The sequence below is a fragment of the Lampetra fluviatilis genome, chromosome 26 (genome assembly GCF_964198595.1).
Source record: "Lampetra fluviatilis chromosome 26, kcLamFluv1.1, whole genome shotgun sequence".
Lineage (NCBI taxonomy): Eukaryota > Metazoa > Chordata > Hyperoartia > Petromyzontiformes > Petromyzontidae > Lampetra > Lampetra fluviatilis.
In genome coordinates, this window is record NC_136300.1 from 10,076,061 (window position 1) to 10,098,068 (window position 22,008).

General features: G+C 51.0%; 1 protein-coding gene across 1 annotated transcript in view; it reads right to left on the reverse strand.

Annotated features, from left to right (window-relative positions):
- The window catches only part of LOC144942066 (cadherin-13-like), a 33,893-nt gene extending 14,941 nt beyond the window's left edge, over positions 1-18,952 (reverse strand). Inside the window, exons 1-9 of the mRNA XM_078868725.1 lie at positions 18,588-18,952; positions 7,364-7,468; positions 6,411-6,566; positions 5,553-5,855; positions 4,073-4,207; positions 3,141-3,326; positions 2,463-2,818; positions 1,243-1,385; positions 208-423 (exon numbers count right to left, since the gene is read on the reverse strand). Coding sequence (XP_078724851.1) covers positions 208-423; positions 1,243-1,385; positions 2,463-2,818; positions 3,141-3,326; positions 4,073-4,207; positions 5,553-5,855; positions 6,411-6,566; positions 7,364-7,468; positions 18,588-18,671 — 1,684 coding nt within the window. The 5' untranslated portion in view covers positions 18,672-18,952. The remainder of the gene's footprint in view (positions 1-207; positions 424-1,242; positions 1,386-2,462; positions 2,819-3,140; positions 3,327-4,072; positions 4,208-5,552; positions 5,856-6,410; positions 6,567-7,363; positions 7,469-18,587) is intronic.
- Positions 18,953-22,008: the final 3,056 nt, after the last annotated feature.

Below are 22,008 nucleotides of genomic sequence, written 5' to 3' on the forward strand. Positions count from 1 at the left end.
CCCTGTGTCTCCCTTGTCTCTCCATGCCTCGCTCTACCTCCTCCTGCATCTGCCAGTGTCTGCCAATGTTTCTCCCGCATGTCCCCCCCCCTTCTCTCTCCTCCTCCCCACCACCACCATCACCGCCGCCTCCACCACCACCACCGCCACCACCGCCGCCGCCGCTACCACCACCACCACCGCCTCGCCCATCACGTCGCCGCTAACCGTCGGTCTCGGAGACGGTCCACGCGGAGTCGGCGGGCAGCTCGAAGGTGAAGGGCTTGCCGTTGATGTCCGTGTCGGGGTCGCTGGCCGTCACCGTCACGTAGTCGGGCCCCGTCTCGCACACGCTCACGTTGCGCGTCACCACGTCCGGCGCGTTGTCGTTGTTGTCGTCGAGTTTGACGACCATCGTCCCCGTGCTCGTGCCCGACGGAGACGCTGGGGGCAACGGCGGGCGCAGGAGGAGGAAGATGTCAGCACCGGCGGCGGCGGCCGTGTCGGCCCTCTCGTTTGATCGCCCGAGAGCTCAAGAGGTCAGGGGCCGGCGTAGAGGCTCATTGGTGTGAGGGATTGACCCGGGTGACCGAAATGGTGAAGGCAAAACGAACAAAATAAAGTGCGGCAAACGAAGCAAATCGAAATCGGAGCAGCAAACGTCGAATTCGGATCGTCGTGGAAATTGGACCTTCATAAGCAGCAACGTCAGTGTTTGTCTCTTGACCATTTAAACAATGATCATCATCGTCATCGTCGTCACTGTCCTCATCGAATCCAGGTCACATCATTTTGGTAATATCACCATTTCCACTGAGATAACATCGTCCGGGTTTCCACGGTGACCCAGATAACGTCAATGTTTCAATGGGAACCGACGTAACTGTGTCAAGGTGATAACTACAATTTCCATGACAACCTGGGTACCATCACCGAGGTGAAACTGTTATCTATCGGAGTAATGTCGTTCGGGATTCATCACCGTTCCCATGGTAACCCAAACAACATCTACTGTTCTCACGGTAACCCAGTTAACATCACCCAGGTGACATTGCCATTCCTACGCCGGTAACCTGAATTATATCACCATTCCCACGGCAACCCAAACAACACCGCCGTTCTCACGGTAACCCAGCTAACATCGCCCGGGTGACATCGACCTTCCCACGGCAACGCGACCCAAAATCTCCGTTCTCACGGGAACCATCGACACCATCACCCCAGCAACGCGGTGAGGTCGCGAGCGTCCCGCCGGTCCCTTACTCTCGTCCACGACGGAGAAGGTCGCCGTGTAGGTGTTGTTCACCACGTAGGGCGATTCGCGGTCGAGCGGCGCCCGCGTGCGGATGTCTCCCGTCAACGGGTCGATCTCCAGCCAATTAGCCGGGTCGTTCAGCTTGCCGTACCTGCGGGGCCACGCCCACAGACGGCGGCACAGATGGGTGAACACGCAGCCCCGGTTCGCGAGCGTACAATCTCATACAATAGCCAATCGATGCATCCACCTCATTGTGCCGCCCGACGTCCGTCCATCCATACCTCTATTTTATATCTGTCGGTCTGTATCTCTCCATAACATTGATTGATCTATGTTTATCCATAGACAGATCTATATCTGTCTTACTCTTAGGTTTTTTCGGTAAAGTCACGTAGGTAAAAAATAAATAATAAAAATAATAGAAGAAATAATACAAATTAAATAACAAATCACGACGTTTCGGAGGCAACACAAGCTTCTGTCTTATTTTTAAATCCTTTATATTAAGTTCACTTGCTTGCTTGCTTGCGCGCTTACGACCGTGCAAATCTTTCGGTCGTTTTTTAACCCACTTCCCGTGATCCAATCGAGCTGACATTTTCCACACATACTCGTTGTGCGTGACAATTAATTTTCGTGAAAATTTTTTTTGCAAAATAAAAAATAATGATATTTAATTACCAATTGCTTAATGGTGGCAGGCAATCATCTGACCTATAGGTGGCAGCCATCTCAAGCCAGAGGACGAGAGGACTCTAGCCGCCACGCATATAAAGGATTTATAGTGAAAAACTTTGTTTTTTCGGGTTAATTTTTTTACCTTGCAGTCACGAAAGCTTCAAATCTAGAACTATCTCTGTCTATCTGTATATCTTTAACCCTACCTCGCCAAACACAGATCTACCTCTCTGTATTTCTATCTATGCGTGTTTCTCTCTCTATGAATGTGTCTTATCTCTCTGTCGGTCTATCTGTGTATCTCCTTGTAAAGTATCCCAACCCTCTCTGCGCACACACTCGTTGTGCCTCCATCTCTCCATCCCCGAACTCTTATCTTTCTCAAACATTTTCTCCAATTTCTTCTCTCCAACTCCATTCTATCTCTATATATATCTATCTCTCCCTCCCTCTCTCTCCTCCCTCCCTCTCTCTATCTATCCACTCTCCACCTCTCCTCACCCTCCATCCCCTGCTGTCTACCGAGTGGGATCGGTTTGTGGCTCACCGCATGATGTGGGAGGCGCCTCCGGGCACGAAGGTCGGTGCCGACGCCTTGAACTTTGCGAGGCTCTGCCCCGTGGCCTGGCCCTCGAGCCGGTCTACGCGGATCATGTTGGGCGCGAACACGGGCCGCTCGTCCACGTCCAGCACGTCCACCAAGAACATGGACATGGAGTTGTGGCTGCTGCTGCTACCGCCACCACCGCCACCGCCACCACCGCCACCACCACCGCCACCGCCGCCGCCACCACCGCCCGAGATGCTCATGGAGCTGGAGGAGCTGCTGCCGCTAACGAGCGAAACCTCGTTCTCCACGCGGATCGACAGCGACTGCGATGACGTCATCTCGTAGTCCAAGGGCTGCGGGGGGGGGGGATCGGCGAGGGGGAGGGAGGGACGCGCAGGGTCGGTCACGGGAGAACACATGGACACGTGGGGGGAATGACAGGGCCACGGGGGATATGGGGGGTTACGGATGGGGACACAGAGGGCACGGGAGCATGGGGGTCACGGTGGCACGGGGACATGGTGGCACGGAAATACGGGGACAGGTGAACGTGGGGTCACGGGGACACAGGGGCGTGGAGATGCGGGGATGTGGAGATGCGGGGCCGTGGAGGACGTGGGCCGTGCAGGCGAGCGAGCAGCGAGGACCCCGTGTGACACCGTCGTGTGGCGGTACCTTGATGAGCTTGACGACGCCCTCGTTGGTGACGGGGTCTGTCTCGATGACGAAGTTGCCGCCCTCGTTGCCGCTGACGATGAAGTAGCGCGCGCGCCACGCCGGCGTGTTCACCAGGTCGGCATCCGTCACCTTCACGCGGCCGATCACCACATCCTTCTTGTTCTCCTCCACCTTGCCGGTGAACTGCGGCGCATGCACAGAGAGAGCGATGTGGTGAGACGCCCGACAGTAGCTTACCATCAGGGTTACCATTCCTCCTATGAAGGGCACTCTCATCCTAGAAACTTGTTGTGCGATCTACACGAACTGAAGAATTCGAACGTTCATATCCTTAATTTTCACTGAATAAATAAATGCTTTGTTGCCACAGTTGTATTACCACTTCGGGTCGATTGATGGATGATTCCAGCGCTCGCCAATCCACCCCAGTTGCTCATTTGCCTCCTTATCACTCTTTTTCCCATGAATGTCACTCGGCCATCCCTCTACCTGTGGTGTACCAGACTGACTTGACTGGCTTATCTCATCCGCACTGTTCAACCACCACACTGGACTAAAACTAAATAAAATAATTGTTTTACTCTACCAGGCGAGGCCCACTGAGCTATAGAGACCTGGCCACAAATTATAGCTCAACAAAGTGGCTCATCGTGTGGAAATTGATAGCAGCCAAATACTCGAAATGCATTTTTATAAATGTGGAGGGAAAAACTGGAGGACTATGAGAAAAATCCATGCGACCATGGGGAGAGAAACTTGCAAACTCCAAATATACAGCAGCAGCAGGCGCCAGGGTCTGGATTGAACCCACGACCTCCTGCATACCAGGCGAGGGAGTTAACATCTCCTTGCCACCGCAGCGCCCACGTTCAGCTCGTCGGCTTTCGCTGGGCATCCCGTCAGGCGGCGCTGCTGCCGCCGCCCCTTACCATGTTCTCGGAGAACACGGGCGGGTTGTCGTTGATGTCCCCCACGCTGATCGAGACGGCCGTCGTGCTGGACAACCCCGAGCCGTCGCCGTTTTTGTCGGACGCCTCCATCACCAGGCTGTACGAGTCCAGCGTCTGCCGAGAAACGCATCCCCCGGCGGTCACCAGTGGCCATAGTCTCCGGATAAGGAGACGCAGGAGTAAAGTTGGACTTACGAACAAATCGACTTACGAACAGACCTCCGGAGCCTAACTTGTTCGTCTGTAATTTAGAATGTGCAATGCACGCAGTGTCCATTCAATTGAGAGACAAAATGATTTCAGAGGTGCGGGAAACCACAGACAAGTGGAGAAGACAGCCAGTACCAGACACAAAACGTTCCTAAGCTCTATGGCCCTATATAGGGATATTTGGCCAACTCTAAAGAGTGTAATTTGCAGAGGTGGGACAAAGTCATTGTTATGCAAGTCCAAGTCGAGTCGCAAGTCATCAAATTCATGACTCGAGTCTGACTCGAGTCCAAGTCACATGACTCGAGTCCACATCTCAGAGGTGGGACAAAGTCATTGTTATGCAAGTCCAAGTCGAGTCGCAAGTCATCAAATTCATGACTCGAGTCTGACTCGAGTCCAAGTCACATGACTCGAGTCCACACCTCTGGTAATTTGGGAGGAAAACCAGAGTACCCGGAGAAGACCCACACGTGCAATCCGCATACAGACTGAACATAATCTAAAAATAATAAACAAAAACATACAACACAACTGGTATTGGGCCTAACATCCCAATGCTGAAAATGTATTTGCAAATTAGTCAGCAGCCCTCTTTATTCCAGGCGATTACTGCGGAGGCATTCGTCATAAAAATACGCGCCATCTGCTTCACGGTGGACGTTAAAGATCGCGCGATGTCATTTGCCAGCGTAGGTCATTGTGTTTCCCGGGCCGTGGTCGAAATATGAAAATGTTTCCACAAATTTCTCGGTTGGGATTACGCGTGGCAGCATCGCTCCCCCTCGAAACTAACACGAAGGCTTGAGACTCAGTGAGGCTTTCCTGGGTAAACAAGTGCAATGATGATGGTGATAATAACAACTAAACTAAAAACTAAACTTTTTTTTCATTTTACCAGGTAAGGCCCACTGAGCGAACTGGTCACTAATGATAGCTCAACGAAGTGGCTTATCACGTGTAAATGTAGAGCAACTAAAAACTCTTAACTGTGTGTTTCTAAATGTGGAGGGAAAAACCGGAGTATCCTGAGAAAAATCAACGCGACCACAGGGAGAGAGACACGCAAACTCCAAATATACAGCAGGCACCAGGGTTCGGGATCGAACCCACGACCTCCTGTATACCAGGCGTGGCAGTTAACATCTCGCCTCCGCTTGCTGCACCAGCCATTCTCTGGCAAGGCAGCCACTTCGACGCCGTCCGGTGGCGTTTGACCGCTCGTGCAGCGGCCCCCCCCCCCCCTCACCTCGCGGTCCAGCAAGCTGGTGGTGCGCACCACTCCGGTCTTGCGGTCCACGGTGAAGGCGTTGGCGGGGCTCTGAGACACGATGCGGTAGGCGATGGCGCTCGCGTCCGTGCCGGCCTGGTCCCTGTCGGTGGCGGACATCTGCATGACGAAGGCGCCGACGGGCACGCCCTCCTGCACCGACCCCTTGATGTTGGACGACGAGAACTCGGGCGCGTTATCGTTGATGTCCTTCACCACGATGTCGAACTCGAGGGGCTGCTCCAGCGCCTGCCCTTTGTCGTCGTACGCCTGCACGTTGAGCTGTGCGCGGCACAGGGCGGGCGTGGGGCGGCGAAGACAAGGACATCGTCATCATCGCAACGCGCGCACTGCCGATCGCGATGGTGGTTGCAACTACTGCTGCTGGTGGTGATGCTGCTTATGATGACTGATTTCATAAATAACACTTATGTTTCGATTTAAAGCTTTCGTGACTGCAGGGATTCATCTTCTTGGTTCTTTCGGTAAAGTCACGTAGAAGGGAAATAATAAAATAATAAAAATAAAACATAATAGAAAAATATAATCATATAATAAAGTAATGTAATAAAATAATATAATAATTAAATGAAATATTAATATAATAAAATAAAATATAATGTTTTATTTTCATTATTTTATTATTTCCCTTCTACGTGACTTTACCGAAAGAACCAAGAAGATGAACACTTATGTTGCCGCAACCGATACCGCTACTCCTGCTCTATCTGACAATGCCAACAGGAGCTCACGGCGGCACCTATGCGCACACCTGTGGGGCAACCTATGGGTGACACCTGTGCGGACACGGCCGTCCATGGCGCTAGAAGCCCGCACCTTATAGGACCACCGCTCCTCGCGGTCCAGCTCCTTGTTCTGGAAGATCTTCCCCGAGACCTCGTCGATGGAGAAGCAGTCGCGCGGCTCGAGGTCGGTGCCCTCGCCCGAGATGCGGTACGTCACCTTCATCAGCTTCTCGTTGTCCGTGATCACCTGGCGGTGCAGAAGTTGGGGGGGGGGGGGGGTGCAGAAGAGATTATATGAGCGAAGGCATAGAGGGGCCCGTGCCCCCTATTATTAAGAGCAGTGCCTAGCCAGTAAGTACACAATGTTGGGCCAACGTTGGCACCTGACGTGGTTGGAAATGTTCGTCGAATGTTGTTACGACGTTCATTCAACGTTCATCCAATGTTGTTCCAACGTTCGTCCAACGTTGTTCCAACGGCCAACATGAGCCTCTCTCCCCCCCCTCCCACTAAATTCAGTGGAAGATCCACAGGGCGGCTACCAGAGGCACATCTAGAAACTTCGAAAGAGGGGAGGGGAGGGAAGGGGGCATTTCCCCCCCCCCCCCGCTTTCATCCACTACTGGTGGCAGGGGAGACACTGATGGTCACTGTAGAGCGAGGTGCAAGTCGTGGTGTGGTGTTTGAGGTGGTGAGGAACACTGTTTGTGATCCGTGCAGAGGTGACGGTGCTTGCGTGGTGTTGTTGCGGTGTCACGAGGTGTGTGTATGGCGTGTACAGTGTTTGTGTGCGGTGGTGTGCGCTCTGGTACGGCCAGGCGTTCCACAGTGTATGGTTTATGGTGTGTGTGTGCGTACCGAGGTGAGATATATATGGCGTGTGTGTGTGTGTGTGTATCAAGGTGAGATATATATGGCGTGTGTGTGCGTGTGTATCGAGGTGAGGTATTTGGTGTGTGTGCGTGTGTATGAAGGCGAAATATATATGGCGTGTGTGTGTGTGTGTGCGTATCGAGGTGAGGTATTTGTTGTGTGTTTGCGTACCGAGGTGAGGTATTTGGGGTAGGGGCCCGTGGGCCCCTCGGTCACGGCGATGGGCGGCGCGTTCCACTCCCTGCGGGCCCGGGCCTGGCCCAGGTGTGCGAGTAGCTGCCACGGGGAATGCAGGGAGCAGGGTGGGGGCGGGCGGGGGGCAGACGCACGGTCAAGTACACCGCCACATTAAAACACAAACAACAAAATGTAAAACCTCTCTCACCGCCGCGGTGTCAGGCTGCGTGTTGTTCGGCAATGACATCGCGACGCGCAAGCCGACAGTTTATCGCGCAACGTTGGCATGTGGTTGGAACCATTGCACCAACGTTGGCCCAACGTTCACCCAATGTTTTCCCAACGTTCACCCAATGTTTGCCCAATGTTACACGCTTACTGGGTACACAGGTAGTGACATATATACAAATTTGTGACCATCTATTTAAAAAAAAATGCATTCAACAATGTGCAGCCCTCCGTCAATCTACCGCTGGATGGAAGCTCTCCCACGCATGGTTGGTTGCCGTGTGCTGATCAGTGTGGGTTTGCTGAAAGTGGGGGTGCACAGGCGTTACAGCATAATACAGAACAACAATGGATTCTGCTTAGCTTCCGAGATCCGATGAAATCGGGACACATTGCTGGTGAGTTTGGCTATTTATATTCTTGGGTCTTTCGGTAAAGTCACGTAGATAGGTTCAAAGAAAATAACAAAAAATAACAAACAAAAAACTACAATGTTTCGATCGCAACACAAGCGGTCGTCTTTTTTTTTCTTCCTGAAGATGACTGCTTGTGTTGCGATCGAAACGTCGTAGTTTTTTGTTATTTTTTTGTTATTTTCTTTTAACCTATCGACGCGACTTTACCTAAAGACCCAAGGATATGGATTCCTGCAGTCACCAAAGCTTTAAGTCAAGTTTGGCTATCGGTGATGCGCACCCTGTCACAAGCCTCATGCTGACGTGTGTCCCTGTGCCACAGTTCAGTGGCGAGTGATATCTGTGGCCCTGTCCGAGACCTCCCATTGGGTTGACACGGGGGGGGGGTGGGAAGACAAAAGCTGCCGGGCGTGCTGTCAACCACACCCACGTCCTCATGCGCCATTCAGGCTCGCTAGCAGCACTTCCAAGTGAAAGTCTGGCTGCACTGCGGTGTTTGACAGTGTGTGTGTGTGCGCGCATGTTTTGGGGTGGGGGGGGGCGTTAGAATAGTTGTCATGGTGATGCGCTACAAACCTGGTGATCGGAGTTCGATTCCCGGTCAGAATCATCGGAATATGCATTTCTACTGGAGGAATCCGATGAGCTATAAAGCTATTTTTCACAGATATCCAGTAGTCATGGCCACGAACACCAGTGACGATTATCTGAACTGGTCCTTGGCCTAGGTAAAAAAATTATAATTAAAATAATAGAAAAAATAATAGAAATAAAATCATATAATATTTTATTCATATTGTTTTTTCTATTAAAAAAGAATAGAAATAAAATAATATATTTTATTAATATAATTTTTTTATATATTATTTTTATTATAATAGAAATAAAAAATATAATATTTGATATCTATTATTTTTATTATTATGATTTTTACCACCGTGACTTTACCGAAAAAATCTAAGAGTATGAATTCTTGCAGTCACGGAAGCTTCAAATCTAGAATGGTCCTGGGCCTCCCTATGTTAGCATGAAATGAGTACTTGGGGAGACAAAGGCGGCCGGGCGTGGTGCTGGCCACCCACCCCTTTGCGTGCCATGCTAACCTTCATAGGTGCTTGCTAACTGGACTTGCCCCAAGAGTCTGTTACGGCTATACGGGGAATGTTTGTCTTGGCCACTCGTACAAGGATGAGCAAACATTGGGCAAGAAGGATAGGCACAACCTGTGACGTGTTTGATTACCCCCGAGTGGTGAAAACAAACCAGTTTAAGTTTTCATTAAAAATCGGTGCCCCACGGCGTATACAGCCAAAGCTCTGAGACGAAGGCTGTGGATGCGCAAGCCACTGTGAACTAAGTAAAAAGAACGAAACCCGTAAGGTACATTGGATTGCTCGATTGTTATTGTTGTTTTTAAATCGATGCTTTTCAGGGTTGGTGATTCACACGAATGCCGCGAAACTCCCTTCTCGTGGGCGTTGAGGACGTGCCATACCCACCGCGGCTCGCCAGGAGAGGGTGGTACAGTAAAGGGAGGACGAATCTACATCTGTTCCCATCTGTACAGGAACAGAGTGTGACCCCCCCCCCTCTTCTGCACGTGGAGTTTCTCCGTGCACTCTTCGGTTTCCGCCCCACGTCAATAATAAACACGCTCATCATTATTTAGCTGAGAACATCGTACAAATAGAAAACCAAAAACGTAGCAGGACCCTCCTGCAAATGGGTTTATGGACTCGGTGTGGCTTTCCTGCATAAATAACGTTTTATACTGGTAGGAACCCACTGGTTCCACCAGCCCACAGGGGATTATTGTGTCCGTTCGTCGTGCAGGGAGGGGCTGGGTGGGGAGGGAGGGGCTGGGTTGGGAGGGGAGGGTGGGGATGGGCTGGGTGGGGAGGGTGGGGAGTGGCTGGGTGGGGAGGGTGGGGCTGGGTGGGGGGTGGGAGGAGTGGGGCTGGGTGGGGTGAGGCTGGTCACCCCGTGGTGCCCTTATAAAACTCAACGTTTAACCTACTCACGCCGGCTTGTGCCCGCCCTCACAGTCGGGCATATTTGCGGAATACACCACACCACCGTTGACCCTGGCCATTGACCGAGCAACCCAACGTTCCTACCAGCTCCCTCCGCAGGAATGTGTTTATTATTAATATACATTTTAAGCCTCTTCTGAAGACATCTCCATTCCGTCTCGGGTTGTTTGACCATACTTCACCGTGCTGGTCAGTGAGGTTGGTGAAGGGCGAGTTCAGGTATCACCACTGACATATAAAAAAACACTTTAAATTTACTGGCAGGTGCTTCATTAAATACATTTAATTAGCTTGGTCTGAATTAATTTAGAGATGGGGCGGGGGAGCGGTCGACTGACACCATCACCTGCATTAGCTCGATAAACTATGCACCACTTTGTGACAAGTCTATGGGAATCATTCTATGGAGACATCCAGCCGTGGATAGTTCATGGCTGTGAATCATGATGATGATAAATGATGCTCGTTGGGAAAGGTATTCTATACAGCGAACAAACAACACTTGGTAAATAAATTGTACTCATCTAGGTCAGCTCAGCATTAAATTATTCAACACCCCGGCAGGTGCAGGCTTACCTCCGCAGTCGAACCTGCCGGCTGGCTGCACGGTTTACCACAACGCCCGCGTTTCATCCGCGGTGCGCACAAGGGGCCAGCCCCGTGGCGTGGCCATCGAGTGGTGCAGGCGGTGCCACTGCACCAGGCCGCACGGGCCGGAGGGGGCCCAAGGAATCGGGCTACGAAGGAAGAGGGGGAAATCGGACTGGCAGCGAGCGGCTTCCAATTGAATTCCCTGCACGAGGGGCCCACGATTAAGAAAAGCTAGGTGCATGCAGTTGAGGGCTACGTGGGATTGGTGAAGGTTCGGTGTAAAGGTCACACGGGACAGAAGCAGATGTTTTGGGTTGACTGACCTGCATCGGTTGCTTGCATAAAACAACTTCCAGTGGGTATTCTCTTTAAGCTTGAGCTGACGTAATTAGCGAGTCACAGAGGATATTCAATCAGAGACCCTCTTACGCCTACGACCACAACACTGCGATCTCGTCGCAATCCGCAAGCCGAGCAGTTGTTGAGCCTGGTTAGTACTTGGATGGATGACTGCCGCTCGGGTTTATCGGGTGCCGCAAGCACGGGTACTGAGAGGCATGGCCAAGAGATGGCAGTGCTGAATGTCCCCCACCTCTCCCATGCCTGTTGGATATTCCCCAATGGTTACTCTGGATTCCCTGCCAAACCCAATGTGAGCAGGACCCTCCTGACAAAAAAAAACTCTGGAGTCTCAGTGACGCTTTCCTGAATAAATGATTGGGAGTATTTTTTTTATGATTATTGTTGTTGAGCCACTGGCTCCAGGGTGATTGGCAAATCGGGCCACCCTGCATTTCCCACTGCCAACTCTCTTTGTTTTCATTCAAATTCATGAATCTCAATCATTGATGCCAATTATTGGAACAGAGATTCAAGTGCGGTGCAACAGACCACACTTAACCCAACAATGTGGATTAAGGGGTTGTTTGTGACCACCTATTAAGGCCAGCATGGCACAAGATGGGTCCGGCTGCTTTTTTTTCCCCAATGTTGCCATTCTGCTCATTACACACTGCGAGTGGTATTCATCTATGGCTGATTCGACGTCAGGTTCTTGTGTCACGTGCCAGGAATCAAACGCAAGCATTTTGATTCAATGCCAGCACTCTCCGTAAAAAACCCCACGTACAGTACACGCACACGCACACATACTATGCATACAAATATTCCCAATGTAGCCTCGTCAAGGCTATAGGGTAGGGATTTGTTTTGCTGTTGGGGCCAGTGTTGTGAGCGAGCGCCTCTTAAAGCCAAAACTGTGCACGAGGTGGTCGTGTGGCCAGAACCAGAGCTGACGTTTACACGCTGCTCCAGGTACTCGTTAAGACCGAGTCGAAATTGGGGGAGGCCCAGGACCGGTTAATATAATCGCCACTCTTAGCCGTGGCTGGGAATCAAACTTCGGTGGCTGGGTTCATAGCGCAGTGCACGAACCATTGCGCTACCACTTGCCATACCAAATGTAGAAGACAAAGATCTCCTGTATAGCCTGAATTGACTGTTGGGGCAAGTGCTGTTAAGAGAGCACCTTTGGGGGCCGGCACGACACGCGCCCGGCCGCCTTTGTCTCCCCAGTGGTGATCTTTACACATCCCACCGGGTACTCATTTGAGGCTGAGTCGACCTAGGGGAGGCCCAAGACCTGTTTACATACACACATACACAGGTACACGCAATACATGTACACACATAGAGCCAATACATAATCACATCCTTCAAGGTCAAGACTTGCTTCAGGGAATTTAGACCCCTCAAAGTGATCGTTCCGGTTTTCAGACTATAACCAGAGACACTTCACAGGGCAGGAGATTGATGTTAAAAGCTTCAAAATATCTCCTAAGAAAACAGGAACACAATGGCCGACGCCTATTGATGACGCCTATTGCTGTATCGGCATACCCCAGAACAATGACCCGGAAAGGCCTGGAAGTCGGTCGACACAGATTTGTATTCACTTTTTTAAAATTCACTTTGTCAGTCATTTGAGTAAATCTGGGGGTGCAGCAGTGGTGCAGTGGTTAGTGCGCCGCGCTGTGAACCCGGTGACCCGAGTTTGTAATTCCTGACCACAGTTCTCATCGTTGTGCAGAGATATCCGAACCGGTCCTGGGCCACCATTTTACCAACGCGCATGCCCTCGCGTGGTGAAGTATGGTCAAACAACCCCCATGATTATTAACTGGTACGAGCTAGGTGGGGGGGGGGGGCAGATACCCAAATGCTTTGGACATCGACCATTGCCCCGGGGAACTCACCCCCCCCCCGTGCTGAAAAACCCTGCCACTTCCGACTCACTGACTCCTCGATGCGAACGATCACGGGAACTGTAAAATCTACGCCATTGCCGTGGCTTCCTGCGCCGACCAATTACTTCGCAGCAGCAGCAGCAGTGGATTTTCGCCTTTGATGCTGCAACACTCCTCTGTCAACCGCACCGATCAGAAGAAGTCGACTCCAATCTGCCGATGAGCGACGATCTGAACAACGCCCCAACAACGTCCCGCATCCACAGCCGAGATCCCGAACTTGGCCACAGTGGAGACGCGCGGCCACAAGTTCTGCGCGACGCGAATGTCAACATCGCGACGGTGCGGACCACTTTCGTGGCTTGCAAGCACCTGATCAGCGAGCCCACCAACACACTGGCCCTGCTTCCACGACACAATGGCACATCGGCCAGCCCACCACCGTGACACCACTTCCACGGGAACAATGGGAAGCGCTTAATCGGATCCGCACAAACCGCGACAACCAATGCACAAGTGGTGAATAAAAGACTCTGTCTCTCTCTCTTCCTGTGGCTACGGACACCAAGCCATGGACCATCCAAATTTGCACTGCCCAAATGTAAACTTGGAGGCGGTGAGTGGGTGGGTGCGTTGCGTCTGCAATTTACCAACTCTCAGGCAGGAGCAATTGGACGGCTAAGTAAATATCACTTTCGAAATGAATTTACAAAATGTGCTCCTTATTGACCACACGAAATTATCTATCACCCCCATGGCCGGCATGGGATAGGGATTCCTCTATCCAGCAGCGGATTGACCGAGGCCTGTACATTATGTATTACTTCATTAAAACGAAACTGGCAGGCCTACCGCTACAATAAAACCACTCGCCACTATCATCGTTCAGCCTGCTGTAGAGTGCACATGTGGTGTTGTGGATTCAGGAGACGCCGAAGACGGTTCTTGGAGGCAACACTCTTTATTAAACCACCTCGCTCGGCAGTACAGTCCCAGAACACTCAGGGTTACTGTCCTCCTACACCGCTGTCTGGGGAGGTACTGCCTCAGGGCTCACGTGCCCTGACACAGGACGACACTCAGGGTCCTTCGGCTATGGGTGCCTAGGGGGAGGCTATTCTAACTCGCCCTAGCCAGGGTGCGAGTTCCGACCACTGACCCACTGGACCCGGCCCTTACAAGGACGTCGGGCCAGAGGTTCCCAGGGTTTCACCACTGAGCCGCACAGAGTCCCGGCCCTAATAAGCACAGCGGGGGCTAGGGGTCTCAGGGCCCTACCTAGCTGGTCTTCGGCTTCGGTCTTCAACTGGTCCCGATCGGCTGGGGAGGTGCCCTTTTATGCCCCTTGCCCATCGAGGGGTGGGGTTGCGTGGGATCCTAGATCCCCCGTAGCCCCCCCCTCCCCGTTGGTAGCGCCGAGGGGCTTCGCTGTCTGGGATCCTGAGCCCCCAGCAGCCCCTCCCCTCTTGGGCTGGCACTGCAGCCCCTCCCCCTGCAGATGGGCCCCGTCTACCACTGCCGGTAAGTGCGGCCCGTCTACGGCACTACACACACAACAACGTCTCTGAGTGAGCTGGTGGTGAGCTGGTGGTGAGCTGGTGGTGAGCTGGTGGTGTGCAAGGGTTGATTTTGCAGCGACCAGACGCTGTCATATAGAGGACGTGCGTTCTGCTGAGCCCCAGAAGGACGCACCGTGTTCACAGTTGGTGTAAACACTTTAGAAGGCCAATAGGCCACTAGACTAATACACATCCTCTTCTTGGTTCTTTCGGTAAAGTCACGGAGAAGGAAAATAATAAAATAATAAAAATAAAACATAAAATAATTCTCACGACGTTTCGGCCATAACGCAAGCAACCGTCTTCAGGTGGAGAACAGACCTGTTCTCCACCTGAAGAATTATTTTATTATGTTTTATTTTTATGATTTTATTATTTTCCTTCTACGTGACTTTACCGAAAGAATCAAGAAGATGAATCCCTGCAGTCACGAAAGCTTTAAATCGAAATTTAATACACATCCTTTCTATATTTATATTGCACACCTTCGATTAGCATGGTTGGCTACATACGGTGCGAAAGAAGTTCAATATACATACATATATATTGTGTGCAGATATACAGAACGGAGGTTGATTTATCTATCTAAATGATATTGTATGCTGAGGATTCACGCAATGGCCCTTATGAGCAGACAGATCAAGTGACTTAGGGTTGGAGATTGCATTTGGCACCGTGCAGCCATGGAAACAGTGGAAATAAATGCGGGAAGCTACGAAGAGTGTTGACATCTGAGCTGGTAGGTGGATAGGCAAGGAGGTATTTAGGCAGGGAGGCAAATAGGGAGACAAAAATGTAGATGAGTAGGTGGATAGGCAGGCAGATTCGTAGATAAATGGGTAGGTATAGCTGCATATGTAGGCAATTACGTGGGTACATCTCGTGGCAGGCAGGTGCCGTGAGTTTGCTGTTCGCAGTGATATCACAGTTGGTCTTCGCACGGTGATTGTGTGTCGTCGAAATTGGCACGGGCTCTCGATGCTAAGCTCGTGAATGCATGCACGCACTGCAGAGTCTACACAAAGTCCCCACCCATGGTTACCTTTAGAAGTTAATAAACAGGAATTAAGTTATACACACACTGACAAAGCATCACAGCAAGTGCGCCGACAATGTAACTTCGGAAGGTAGGGAGGTAAAGTCGGTCAGAAGGTTGGTGAGACAGTGGGTAGGCAGGTCGGCATGTAGGTAGGCAGGTAGATTGGATGGTATGGGGGCACATCGCTAGATTAGTGGGTAAGTAGGTTGGTAGATCAGTAGACACGTGGATAGGTAACTTGGTAGGTAGTAGCAAGGCCGTAGCCATGGAGTCAACATTGGGGGGGACCAAATCTTCCAGGGGGTGTGGGGGTCCCCCCCCCCAGAAAAAAATATCTAAATTTGAAAACGAATTTCCTGCCTAAAATATAAAAAAAATTCACTAACACACAGAATGGACTTTTTAGATATTTTTTACAATAATGTCTAATAGTGTATTGTATTACATTGCTCTGTTGTATCTTTTCAACCTTTTCTTGTTTCATTGTATGTAATGGCAGAGATGAGGGATTAATAAAGTACATCCATAACCACAATCATATAAACATAAATCTATTTTATTGCAATATATTGGGGGGGGGGGCATTTTCAGCATATTTTAATAATGGGGGGAATGTGTCCCCCCCAATATATATTATAATTACGACCTTGGGTAGTAGGAATCTAGATTGGTAGCTTGTGTGTTGGTACGTTGGTAGGTAAGTGGGATTGGTTGATTAATGAGTAGATTGATTGGTACGTAAGGAGATACCGTGGCTTGGTAGGTTGGCAAATCGATGCGTAGATATGTGGGTTAGCAGGTTGGCAGATGAGTGGGAGGGTGGGGTAGGCAGACAGGCAGACAGGCAGGTAGGTAGGCAGGTAGGTAGGTAGGCTATATTCAAGCGGGTGAGAGCGCATTTACACAACACGTCTCATGTTCGAGATGAGACGGCGGCGAAGACAAACAGAGGCCGCAGTGATCATCGAACGCCGACGATCGCCACTCTGCGACCAAGGCAGCTCCAACCAGAAAGGGATCGAACCCTGATATTTGGCGTAGCCGTCGTGCAGACGACGCTTTACAGTCAAACAAATCCAGCGACGAAATGTTTCGAATTTGGAGCCAGCAAAAATGTCGGGCAGGGATTGGTTGATTGTTTCACTCCAACGGCAGGCGAAGCCTACAGCCCCCTACGGTGATTTGAGTCTTGCGCTCAACACTTACAAACATAGCGAAATGGAACAAGAACAAAATGTCTATGATACCTTCAACTCCCCATATTTAATAAAAAAGGAATTCTTACGAAACCCATCGGCCCCACGGCAGCACTAACACCCAGTGCTATACCCGTGTGTGTGTGTATATATATAAAATACAATACCATTGGTGCTATTCTGTAACTATATTTAAAACGACGGACCTTTCGCTTTCAGGTGATGAATTGTTTCAGAGGCATCCGGTCAAAACAAGCAAATCTGTGAACCGCCGTCGACATGCAGCGTCAGGCTTGCTTGAATCAACAATGCTGGAGAACTGGCAGGCTGTTCCAGGCGATTGCCCCTCTTATGTAAGACATGCTCTGGTTCGACATACAATGCAACATCATCACACAAATCACCGTCCACTGCGGTGCTATGAAAACAGTGGAAACTTGCGCAAAGCTATGAACAGCGTTTGCATCCGAACGGGTAGGTGAATAGTTAATGGGTATTTAGCCAGGTAGGCAATCAGGTAGGCAGGTAAATAAGGAGACAAATCGGCAGAGGAGTAGGTGGATACGCTGGTTGGCAGATTCGGAGATGAATGCGTAGGCATAGCCGCAGAGGTAGGCGAGTATATGGGCAGATAAACTGGTCGGCAGCAGGTCGGTGGCTAAGTCGAGTGCAGTATTTGAAGTTACAAAGTATAAGCTCAGTGTCAACAGTGAACCAATTAATTCGCCTCCCGTGGAACGTGACGCTCTACGGCGGCGTTCTTCATGGCCTCTAGTGCTGCCCCAGACAATACACAGCACGTGACACCCCCCCCCCCCCCATCGTCGTCGTCATCATCATCATATATCTATGGGACATTGTTGGCAGTATTAAACAAAATGAAACAACAAGAATATGGGGTTTTACCCATCCTGGCAATAAAACAGGAGCTGTTAAGATGATCAAACACCACAAATTCGCTGCTTTGTGCAAGGCACCAGGTCTGCGTTAACCACACGCGCTGCTTGTGGCAAAACGTGCAAACAAACGTGCTCGGAGAATATAATATTTGCGTTGTCTTTGAAACGGATTGGCCTACACCATCGTGCTGCTGTCAAACCCAACAATTGTTTGGTGATGTCTTATCGGCGAAAGTGCCCCCCTCCCCGCACTCTGAAAGCGAGTGAAGAACACGGATCTAAGCTGGCGGTAATCTTCAACGCGCCATCCGCTCCCTTCATTGTGACGCATCACGCGGTGCGAGCGGTGTCGCAACTTGTTGTTGGCCATCTGTAGGGTCGACTCAGTCTTAAATGAGCACCCGTGGCGCAGTTGTCTAAACATTCGTAACAAAGGACTCTCAATAGGTGCTTGCTAACAGCACCTGGCATAAAAAAAGACGATCTGTCTTCAGAGATGTATCTACAGGCGGCCCTGGAAATTCCACATTCCCATGACGAGAGCCAGCGATATTTACAAGGCCACCACTGTTGACGTGTTACTCATTCGACGATGGTGGGAATGATGATGATACTGTCGACCCTTTTGCCTCCTTTTTGTGCGCCTCCAAGCAGCATGGTTTTGGCTACGTACGGTGCGAAATAAGTCCACCACACAAAGACAAAGATCCCCCGTATTGCCTTAACAGACTGTAGGGGCAGGTGCTGTTAGCGAACACCTATGAAGGCCGGAACGGCACACGAGGGGGTGGGTGGCCAGCACCACACCCGACCGCATTTGTCTCCCCAGTGGCGATGTTTACACACCAGCTACTCATTTGAGTCTGAGTCGAGCTAGGGGAGGCCCAGGACCGGTTAATATAATCGTCACCGGTGTTGACCGTGAGCGGGAATCGAACTCGGGTAGCCAGGTTCATAGCGCAGCGCGCTAACCGCTACAACACCGCTCCCCACACACACACAAGGGCTCACCTCGTGAGAAGACACCATCACCGCCATCGCCGCCAACACCGCTAACATCACCATCCTCCGCAGGCGCGCCGCGTCTCCAGCCATGATCTCTCTCCCTTCGAGTGACTCTCCCCCCACCTCCAAAGGGAACCTTCTTCTCTCTCGGCGACTCTGGAACGCCGCGGGACTCGTCACGCAGAACACCACCACCACCGGGTGTAGAGCTCTTCCTGGGGCACCTCGCCTGCCTCGACCGCGTACCAAACTTGAGCGTTCGGTGAGAGGAGATATAAGAGAGGGCACGGGGAACCTGCGCTGGAGGGAGGAGAGAGCCGAGTGATGCGCGGGAGGAGTTCTGGGGGCGCTAAAAGGCGCGACCCGCGACGCCCTGCGGCTAGGGCGCGGTGCGCGGCTCTGGGAGGGAGGGAGGCAAAAGACGGAGGGACGGAATTGACGAGTTCGAGAGGGAGGGGAGGATAAGGAGTGGTGGTGGGTTTGGTGGATGCAAGAGAGAGGTGAGGGATGGAGAGAGGGGGGGTTAAAATGCGCTAGGAACCCACGGGGCAGAGACTCCAGGCACCGGGCTACGAAAAGGGGACATCACAACATCCCTCGCATCACAGCCCGTGCCAATCAATGATGGTGATAACGATTGGTGAGGATAAGGAGGAGGTGGTAATAGCGAGTGTGTGGGGGGGGGGGGTGAGCAGGTAATTCTACCGCATACCCAACATCATCACCACCAACAACAACAACAACCACCACCACCCCGCGCCCGCCTGGGTGGAGCCCGTGCGTCAATTCAACCGTCACTCATCACACAACAACTTCACACGGGAGACGACTCTGCCATAAAAAACATATTTAAAAATACTTTTTTTTTTTAAACACGCTTTAATGAAATGTACCGTACGAGTAATGGCAGAACTCCAAACTCTCTTTCTCTTTCGCTCTCTCTCTCGTCTCAAGAGAGAGACTTCAGACAGCTGGGGTCTTGGGTGCATCAACACCGCAACAGCCCTGCCCCTGCGCATCTCCATGGCAGCGTGGCCACCACACAGCCCGAGGGCTTGAACCTCACCAACCAGGTCCGGCCGGGCCTCGCCTGTTGGTTTCTCCCAACACAGATATCGAGGGTGCAGGCGGTGCAGCCGCGCAGAGGTCACGGGCCGGAAGGGCGGGCGGGGGGGATTGGACAGGGGGAGAGCGTTTCAATCCTCATTCCTTTCACCGGGGTTTATGTTATGCAAACAATGCTACGCTATGTAATAGAAACCCTTACACTCACAGACACCCATAGGCTCACATATGGACTAAACGCTGTACATAGTGCACGATTAAGCCAGTGAAGAAGTTCGGATTTAAATCCCGTGACAAGGGATAAAATTGATTCATTATTTACTGCGCAGATAACAAACATCACTCGCGGCGCTTTTATTGGTGATTCGGCTCGACTGGAATGCGCGCGAACAGCAACCCAGCAACACGCACAACCCAATGCCTCCATCAGCTGTTGGGTCACCTGGCAGGCAGCACGTGTCACTAGCCATGATCAATCCACTGCTGGATGAAGGACTCCACAAGTCACCGCCATCCTTCACGGTCTCGCGATGCAACAACGGTCCCGCGAAGGACCCAAGTGCTAAATATCAGATCTGAGTCCATGTGATAAATGTCAGATCTAGATCTAAGTCCATGTGATTAATGTCAGATCTGAGTACATATGCTGAATATTAGATCTGAATTCATGTGATAAATATCAGATCTGAGTACATGTGATACATTTCAGATGTGAGTCCATGTGCTGAATATGACACCTGAGGCGATGCCCTCATCCTAAGATCTAGACTCGTGTGATTGGTATTACTGCGGGGCCCACCGACGAAGCACGAATTTGTTTGTCTCGCTGCATGAAGCGAGGCCTCTCTGTGTTAGAAACGGGGGCTTCGGCGCATCTCTCAGAACCGGTTTTGCGGGCGGTAACGTGAGAGCCCTCGCAACCCTTGGAGACCGCGGACTGCGCCTGACTCACTCGCCCGGGGTGCAGGAGGGGCGGATGACACGGCCCCCACCCCACGCCTGTCCCTACGTGGATGGGGGACATCGAACCCTGGGAACCTGGTAATCTGGGTTCGTGTCCACTCTGAGTCCGAGATCACGGGGAACCTGGGCCACGAGGAGATTCGTGGTTGGACCCGTGAACAAACCCTAGAGGCACCCGCGTGGCTGGTTACGCACGTGCACCTGTGTCCGACTGAACTCAACATTCAGGTTTCAAGTTTATTTGTGTAACCAGGCGTGGACTCACGGGTACCAGGATGAGTCCAAGTTGCGAGAGTAACCTGGGTAACCAAAATTACAAAAGCAAAAAAAACGAAAAGAAATAAAGTGCCGCAATTAAATACTGTAACAGCATTGTTTCTTAAATCGCCACGTGAGCTTACTTATATAATGCGTCTTCACTATCAGCCAGGGTCAGTCCACCGATGGATGAAAGCCCGCCTAAGCCGCCAGAAACTCGCGCTCCTGCGATGCAATACTCCATGATCCATCCAAGCACCTGCACACGGAATAATTTAATCGCTCCATCTCCTAGGCGAATGTACTCTCGGATGAATTACATACATACCTTTATGCAGGAAGTATAAGCACATTAACTGTATCTCGTGTAATGCATATACAATTACCAATCACTTTGATTTTTGTAATTTACAAGACAATTTCAAATTACTAATGTAATTCATTTACATGTAATTTAAATAACGCGTAATGAAAATAGTGCCCATCCACACCAGGGGTGTTGCGATCTGCGAGTATGAAACACATGTCGCTGGCCATCGAGTGCGCATATCGTGAACAGCCTTTTCTCTACTGCTGGATGAGAGCCCGCCTCACTCCGTGCTGGTCGTCGGGGGCTGTGGCGGCGGGGGGTATTTAACCATAATTCACCACGCCGGTCAGAGCGGGTTGGCGAAGGTGGGTTGCTTCGACGTGGGAGCATTGAAACAGAGCCCAGCAGTGGATGTCGCTACACCGCCCTCTGCTAGTTCACAACGGAGCTCCGCAACCTATAGCACCTGTTATGCACGGTGGTCTCCGGACCCAGCACTGTCCAGGGTTAAAACCGCGATTAGCGTGCTGACGATGTCAGCCTTGTTCCGGGACATGGTTCGGAGCCGTGTGTGGGTGTGATGTGAATTTTAAGAGTTCTAGATTTGAAGTTTTCGTGACTGCAAGGATCCATACTCTTTGGTTTTTTCGGTAAAGTCACGTAGGTGAAAAAAGAAAACAAATAAATTAAATCACGACGTTTCGGAGGCAACACAAGCTTCCGTCTTCAGGTGGAACCGTCACAGCAAAATTACTGTATCTTTTTTTAACCTACGTGACTTTACCGAAAACACCAAAGAGTATGAATCTTAAGAGTGTTGTAGAAAGGCCG